This window comes from Podarcis melisellensis (assembly GCF_964234715.1).
Source record: "Podarcis melisellensis genome assembly, chromosome: 13".
In the NCBI taxonomy this organism is placed as follows: Eukaryota; Metazoa; Chordata; class Lepidosauria; order Squamata; family Lacertidae; genus Podarcis; species Podarcis melisellensis.
The window spans coordinates 49593057-49601467 of record NC_138545.1 but is presented as its reverse complement, the minus strand read 5'-3'; the positions used below and the strand labels follow the sequence as shown (position 1 = coordinate 49601467).

General features: G+C 43.7%; 1 protein-coding gene across 1 annotated transcript; it reads right to left on the bottom strand.

The window, feature by feature from the left end:
* Nucleotides 1-3420: 3420 nt before the first annotated feature.
* Nucleotides 3421-8344, bottom strand: LOC309356155 (uncharacterized protein). Its single transcript, XM_081887333.1, has 2 exons — nt 7293-8344; nt 3421-4493 (listed from the first exon to the last, which is right to left on the bottom strand). The coding sequence occupies exons 1-2, from the start codon at nt 8238-8240 to the stop codon at nt 3480-3482; spliced, it is 1962 nt and encodes a 653-aa protein (XP_081743459.1). The 5' UTR covers nt 8241-8344; the 3' UTR covers nt 3421-3479.
* Between the last annotated feature and the right edge of the window lie 67 nt (nt 8345-8411).

Sequence of the window (8411 nt, the reverse complement as noted above, 5' to 3'; positions counted from 1 at the left end):
TCAAATGTGGGTAGACCTTGGCTCAGGCATTGGGCGTTCTCCCTCCCCAGCCCCCAACCGGGGACCTGGGGAGCATCAGGGTTATCCAGTGTGTGGGGGGGATGGGCCGGCTCTGGAGAACATATGTTCAAGCAGAGATAGCCGCCCCCATTACGCCGCCGCCGCAGGGGAGAGCAATGACGACCTTTCGGCGTACGGTCAAAGCCTCCCTTCAGAAACCCCTTTAACGGGGAACCCTGGTATCACCGCCGCAAAGAGGAAGATGGACAAAAGGATTCCGCCCAAGGCCTGATACCGCCAAAGTTGTGACGTTTTGCTACGGGAAAGGCGATGGGAAATTTCCCAATGCAGGGAAATTCCTTTCCGGCCCTTTAACAGCGACCTTAAAGTAGCAGCGCCCGCATACCTGTGAAGGAAAAATTAACCTGCAAAACCTGTGGGGAAAAATTAACCTGCAAAATAAGACATTAACTGAGGGTGGGTAGGGTGGGAGAAACTCTGGAGCCAAGTGAGAATTCCCAGGTAAGATCCTCCCTCTATTGTGTGGGCAGGTAATCCCTCCCCTACCTGGCCTGGTCTCCTTGGCAACGCTTCCCCCAGGTGGGATTGGACAACTGACTGAGGTAGGCGGAGACCTCCAGGTATCCCACCTGAGGGAAGGCAAAGCCAAGCCTATGCTGTTGGAGCCGCTCCAGATCTAGGGGCTGCACGTGTCCACGCAAAGGGCGCCCCATGTTTTAAGCGGGGAGCAGTCATTGTGTCTGTCCAATTTGCAACACATTTCTGTATGACAAGCAGAGCACCATTCCACCTGATGCATTTCTCTGGTTTGGGATATGAAATGAGATTCTTTGCATGTCTGGTCAGCAACTCACAGCAGGCAGCTGCCCCAAATGTAGAGATGTGGCACTCACATTTTTTTTGCCCTCATGACAGACAGCTGACAAAAGATTGTGAAAGGGTAGCAACTACATTCAACATAACTTCAGCCAAATGAGGGAGGACAAGCCTGGAATTATCTAAAATTAATGTGTTCCTAGACAACCCCTTTGGAGATAAAGGGTTTGGGGAAAGAACAGGGAGGGTTATTTGATTGACTGCAAAATAGATAATCCTTCAGCAACATTCATTTGCACCTTACTGTTTTTTGCACCTTTCAAGAAATGAGTGTACCAGGTAAGTTTTTCATGTAACGCAATTTTCTGTATACAGTATTACTTCACCATAATGAGGTGTTAAATTCAGACAACGCTTTGCATATTTCAGCAATCAATAGACATGCAGCAATAAGAAGGTAATTTGACTCCAGCAAGTGCCCAGCAAGCCACTTCTTGGTTTATGAGAACAATGTGACTTGTTACATTTAGGAAAATCTCATTTATACAAGCACACTATACAAAGGGGTAGAAGGCAGGAAAAAATAACCAGAACACATATTTTGATAGTATGGCTAAGGCAGCAGTATGAGATCATACAATATTTGCTAGGATAACTGTACAGAAGAAATGTTTCATTTGTAATTTAGCGCTTAGCAAAAGATAATATTATGAGGGAGATGCCTCTAAAGTCTATTGGTGGCAGTGGTATTTAACATAGACTTGTACACTGGAGAACTACAGAATTACAACATAATTGCTAGCTGAGTTGATTCTGGAAAGTTCACCGCTTAAGAAATGTTTGCATACTGGCAAATCTCACTGTAGCGTTCTGTGTAAATTATCATGCTTCCATGCTGTGTGTTTTCCCCATTCACATTTACTCTGGATGGGTTTACTAGCACTGACCGTACACAGCTGTTTCTAGATCCTGAAGGGCATTTTGAGATTGATTAACCATCTGCTCATTCTTACTCTAACAGCCGACTAACAACAACATAAGGGAATTTGTCTTAAATAATCTACCAAAAATGTGGGCAACACAAACATTCGTTTCCCAGCAGCTGCTACCATTGGTGTTTCCGATGCCACTTTCTGTAAAAGGATTTGGATTCGATCTGAGTTTTGCGAGTTCTTCTGTACAACATAAGGTTTGAAGTAACAACAACAACAGCAGTGAGATAAGGAACCCATTCCACAAACCAGTTAAGCAAAAATATTGGATTAAAGCCATTATTGCTTCCCCCTTTTGCTTGCCCACCCCTTGTTTTATTATTATTACTTATCCTTGATTTTCTCTACCCCTTTTTTGTTTTTTGTTTTGATTGTGTTAGTAGCTTATTATATTGTAATGTCCATATTGGGGATCAAAGTATCTCCTTGAAGCCATGCATTGTATTGTAATGTCCATATTGGAGATACCTTGAAACCATGCAAACATTTTAACTAAGTGGTGCAGCAATAAAAACTGCCAGCACATTTGCAAAAGCAAGCAGGGTCTGGTTTCAGATTGGATGGGGGGGGGGACCATGTGTTGAGATTCCTGCATTGCAGGGAGTTGTTTTTGTTTTCTTTTATTATTAAATTATTGATTTAAATGCATTTGTTTGGAATCCGTTTGCTTGCTTGCATCATGTTGCAATAGTTTCTCCTTGTTTTTGTACCGTTTTCCTCTCATCTCCCTCCCTCCCTCCAACACAAAACTTTTCTGGCTTTGAGTATGCCATTTTGGTACTAAGCATATCAGTCTAAATCTGTGGAAGGCAACGTATTACACCTTTGGTGTCCATCGAGTGGCTACAACCTTTCACATAAGTAGCTGAACTATATATTGGGCTATGAAGAGATGCCCTTAGAAGAGACTGGCTACTATGCGACTTAACTCTCTGCTGCTTCACTTAAATTACGTGAGTGTCAAATAGGTCGGGCTGCATGTGAAGTCCTGCTAGCATTGGCTGCTAATGTGTGTGACATAACAGGAAATGAGATGGACAGAATTGGGGTGGGGCACAGACACCGTGGCGTGTGAAAGATTTTGGAGGGCAAGTAGAGAAAAACAGGAAGCTAGCTTAGATGGAAAGACATTGGGAGCTGTAAAGAGTGCTTAAGCATGGGGGACTGTGGAGAGGTGATTGTGATAGATGCACAGGGGTGGAGGAAGGGAGGTGCGGTGGGGGCGGGTCGCCCTGGGTGTCACCACTGGAGGGGGGAATGCCAGGCGGCACACACAGTGGGGCCTAAAGTGCGCCTGACCCACTGTGGGAGAAGGCAGGCAGACTCCGGAGGCCCCAGGGTGCGCCACCCCAAGGGCCCAAGTGGCTTCCTCCACTGCTGTAGATGCCATCCTAGGAAAGGAATCTGGTCAGGCAAGATATAGAAGGTTTATATGGCAAGGAGTATTCTTAGAAGCTAGTCACTAGTCCCAACCTTTGGGCTTCTGCTGAGTGGTGAAACCCACTCTGAAACCCCTTTGAGTTTGAGGTCTCTGGACTAAATTCAAATGTACACAAATATTCAATTCAAGCCATTAAAAGGAAACATCGCATGGTGCCACTCACTACAATTTAATTTAATGAAATGCTTATTTATGGCTGGCCTCAACTTTCAGTCAACCTGACCAATGAACTTCATAAACTTGTGGTTGTCCCGGTATTTGGAGATATTGTTTGGGTTCCAGGTTACGTCCAGCCAGGCCAGGATAATTCTAGGGTCCATAACAGCCATAAAAAAGTCCAAGTACCTCCGACAGGCTCGAGTCATCCACTGCCAAATATTTTCTTCATTCTGTGCCTTTTCTTGCTCTTCCAGGATACTCTTAATCCAGTCCAGAGTTGCCTGGATCTTCTGGATCTTCTTCAGTGTTCGCTTTCTTTTATATTTGGTGTGGTGTTCGATCATCTTCAGGGCCTTGGGTTGCACTTCCTTTAGCAGGGCATTGGTGTCTTCATCATAATCCCATATACAGGCTAACGCAAGGTCTTCAGCAGCTTCTTCCCAGTGACCCAAAAGCATATGTGCTTTCCCTCTCCACTTGTAGGCCTGTGCGTCATCAGGGTTGAGCTCTGATGCTTTGTTGCAGTCTCTAATGGCAGCATTGGGCTTCTGCAATTTGACAAAGACACTGGCTCGGTTGGCATACAGGAGTGGTGACTGGGGATTCAACTTGATAGCCTCTGTAAACAGATCAATAGCATTCTGCAGTTCTCCTGCCTCCAAGAAAGCATATGCCTCCTCCTTCTTCTCCTCAGCTTTGCTTTTCATATCATTTGTAATCTCCACATTTTCGTCTCCCATTTCCTGGGGTTCATCTTCATCTGGTTTGATCATTTCATCATCACCCAACTCTAAATCACTCTCCTCACTGGTAAGCTGCTCGGGTGGCTTCCCTTCCTCTTTACCAAGTCTCAGAGGAAAGGCTTCAATTCTCTGGAAACCCGAAATGGTGTCGCCCATGCTCTCCAACGAATCTCTTAGGAAGCTCAGTTGTTTTGCTCTCAAGAGCGTTGGATCCTGTTTGTACAGATTGAGCAAAGCTTGAAGGTCACCAACATTTTTAGCATCCATGGTGCCCCGTCCAGCTAGAAGCTCGGTTGACCAGCTGGATACAGTAAACTGCCTCTCTTAGGCCAAATATTTTTTTTAAAAAAGTAAGGCTCATGTACAGACAGCGGCTGAATTAGAAAATCACTTCTATTATGGAGGAGAAAAGGGCCTCATCTCTCATGTGTCCCTCCATGTGGTCCTGCTGCTGTACTTTATCTACAGCCGCAGAACTTTGAAAGTATCAGTCGCTACGGCAGTTTGGTTTATGTCAAGTTCTGCTGATGTCATACATTATGACATCACTGCAGTGTTGAAGTTGACTTTCTAGGTATTGACAACTTAATAGTTGTTGTTTTTTTAGAAAATGCTGCATTAGAATGTGTATCTATGCACATCATCTATTAGTACTGAAATAAATGCAACAGAAGACGTGGTTGCCAAGCTTTTGTTATCTGTTTGAAGCCTGGCTGCTGCAAGTTTTAATCAGTTCAGTTAGTCAGGTCATTCAACTAAGGCTTTCATACTTTCATAGTTCACTGGCTTTCATACTTTTGGGGAAGTTTGTTAAGAATTCATCAGTGAGAAAACCAGAAACTCCAGGCAAGTTTCCTGAATGGTAGTTTGTCCAACATTTCACTGAAGTGCAGAACTGGAGGGCAATGTTTTGAGAGTTCTGGGATATACAACCAGTTAACTGTGTGGCACAAGAGGCATCACCCTGTGCTTTTAAAAAACCCATAACTCATTGAAACAGCTAATAAAAAATGCCCGGTAATCCCAATGAAAGGATCACTTAACACATTGCTTTTTTTTATGTGTGTAAGATTTTTTGAGACTTGAAACTCTGAAGTGTGAATGTGACAAGTGCTTGCTTGCAAATATGTGTCGGGGTGCTGTGATGTCTGCAGTTGCCTCTTGAGCACACCGTGGCAAACTCAAGTCTGCCTGCATATAGGCTCTATGTGCAAATATCTCTGCCTGCCTGCAATGGAACCTGATTCCAAGTCTGAGGTTGGTGTGAGCTACCTAAGATGGTTGTCTAAACATGAAATACCAGGTCCAATGGCCACATAAAAGCATATCTCCACAGTAATTTTTTTAAAAAAACATCCCTAACTAGTGACGCTGACAAAGTTCACTAACATAAGGCTTTGGGTACTCATTGTTATTGAGGCATGGGTACCTTTATCTGAAAACTCTTGCTCTGTTTGGAACTATGCTTATAAACCCACGGTGAATTCAAAATAGAAGGGAAGAAAATAGAGGGAGCAAAACAAAAGAAGAAAAGAAAAATTCTAGCTTCCCCCACTCCAAAGAAGGCCTCTAACAAGTGCTAGAAAGTAGAACTCTTCTAAGGTGTTGACAATGTGGTTTACGCAATAAGAGTTATGTGAATCATTATAAGAGGGCAGTGGGATAAGATTGCACATGGTTTCATTGTCCCTCAAAAAGACAACAAACTGAACTGTGTTGGGCATCATTCCATTGGCAAACCTCTAAAAGGTAAAGGGAGCCCTGACCATTAGGTCCAGTCACGGCCGACTCTGGGGTTGCGGCGCTCATCTCGCTTTCTTGGCCAAGGGAGCCAGCGTATAGCTTCCGCGTCATGTGGCCAGCATGACTAAGCCGCTTTTGGCAAACTAGAGCAGCGCACGGAAACGGCGTTTACCTTCCCATCGGAGCGGTACCTATTTATCTACATGCACTTTGACGTGCTTTCGAATTGCTAGGTTGGCAGGAGCAGGGACTGAGCAACGGGAGCTCACCCCGTTGCGCGGATTCGAACCATCAACCTTCTGATCGGCAAGTCCTAGGCTCTGTGGTTTAACCCACAGCGCCACCCGCATCCCTGGCAAACCTCTATAAAGCATTTAAATCTTGCTGTGTTTGCCTAGGTCCTCTGCTGCCTCAATAAGGTCAGCTAGCCCCAGAGCCACGGATAGAAGTCAATGGCAAGCAAACTCTCTTAGGTCACGCTCTGAAACACTTTTGATCAAAATAATGGGAGATGCTCAAAAATAACGGCATCAGCCTAGAGCTGGGCTAAAATATTTGACCGATAATTCCCCCCCCCCCATTTGGGTTTATTTTTTGTCATGCACATGTGTGACTCTCGAGGGGAAAATCTGATTTGGGAGCACCTGAAACCTATTAATTTCCCGGTGGGGTGTAATCTATTAATTATCAGGATGTACTATTATTTATAAGATGAGACAAGAGATGCAGAAGGTTTTCTGCTTCCCCCTTTGACTCGAAGGTGCAATGATGCTACAGTCAGCAGACTTAACAGTGTTGCAGCAATTGGAGAAATTTGAAATCAGCCGGATAGCTACATTCCTATCAGCAGATTGATCCAAGATTCTCGTAGGTAGGTTCCTACCAGAATCCATAAAGATCAAATTGTTCAAACTAACTCCAACTAAAGCTGAGTATAACTATGTACAATTGAAAGCAATGTGATTCAAAGTAGCAATGACTGTTCCATTTGTTTTAATGGAAACAATAACTTAAGGTAGATTTGAGTCCATCATTTAGGATGAGTGTTCAAATTACCCTAGGGAGGCACAAATTACTCTTGAATTAAGTTTCACTACACCTGTGAAAGTGCTTATTTAAAATCATTTATTCACTTCAACATTTGCTGTTAGCATTTTAATTCATGACTGCAGAACCCCAAATACTTACATATCCTGTTTTCTTACATTGTTTTGTTTATTTGCACTACATATGGAACTATCTCATTAAAGTTATTCATAATTTCATAACTAGTTTTGCAAAAAGGAGAGAAAGAAAATAATGAGAGAGATATTTGCATTTCTTTCTATGTGTGAGTTTATTTAGTTATCAGGCCACATGTAGCTGACCTTCAAATTAATGTTTGCGAGTGAACTTAGTTATCACATTTTTCTTTCGGTATTTGTAGATGTTTTCAGGATTCCAGACCACATCCAGGAATGCCATCATTACCCGGGGATCTAAAAGGGTAAGGAAAGATTTGAGATGTTTCCGACCTGCTCTGGCCATTTCATCCCAGGGATTCTCCTCTCTCGGGACTCGCTCTTGCTCTTCCAGGGACAGTCTGACTCTTTCTAACCTTCTATGAATTTCCTTTAACTCTCGCTTTTGCTCACATTTGTGATGAAAATCCTTGAGTCTCTGGAGTTTCAGTTGCACCACCTGAAGCAAAGCATGAGTTTCCTCATCACGATCAAGTTTGCAAGCCATGGTGAAGTCTTCAGCAGCTTTCTCCCAATGCCCTAGGAGCATATGAGCCTTCCCTTGCCATTTATATGGCTGTGCAGATTTCCGGTTCAGTTCAGAGGCCTTCTTACAGTCTCTGATGGCTGCATTAGGTTTCTTTAGTTTCACAAAGGTGCTTGCTCTGTTCACATACGTGACACTGGACTGGGGGTTCAACTTGATGGCATCGGTAAACAATTCAATGGCTCTTTGGAGATTGCCTTTATCAACTGCGTCAAAAGCCTCTTCCCGCTTTTCATCAGCCTGATCCATCATCTCACTGGTTAGTCTCACATTTTCATCTCCCATTTCTTGGAGAATATCTTGGTCGGATTCAACAATCTCATTGTCCTCATCTGTTTCAACATCACTTTCATCACAGTTTGTGGCCTCAAATATCTCTTCCTCCTCAAGTACCTTTCTCCCAGAGGCACCTGTGTGAGTTTGTAATATATTCTCTACGTGGGTCCGCAATACAGCAAGCTGCCTGTCACCCACAAGCCCAGGATCTTGGCTGTATAAATTGACCAAGGCCTGAAGTTTCTTCACTCTCTTGAGGTCCATGGGAATCAGACAGGACATTTCCAAGAGCCAGCTCTTCAAAAGGGTGAAACTAGTAGCACATCATAAAGCTTGCAAATGAAACCAGTCCTTCAACCTGTACCAGCAAAGAAAAAGGGGATAAAAATTCCACCTCACAGCTTATTGTTGTCACAATCCATGTGCATTCTGATGATGTCATTGTCAGGATTG

Excerpts from the sequence above, each read along its gene's own strand:
- LOC309356155 (XM_081887333.1), bottom strand. The coding sequence starts at position 8,240 with ATGTCCTGTCTGATTCCCATGGACCTCAAGAGAGTGAAGAAACTTCAG. Across the intron at positions 4,494-7,292 it reads CTAAGTTCACTCGCAAACAT|AGGCAGTTTACTGTATCCAG; the intron begins TAATTTGAAGGT and ends TTGGCCTAAGAG.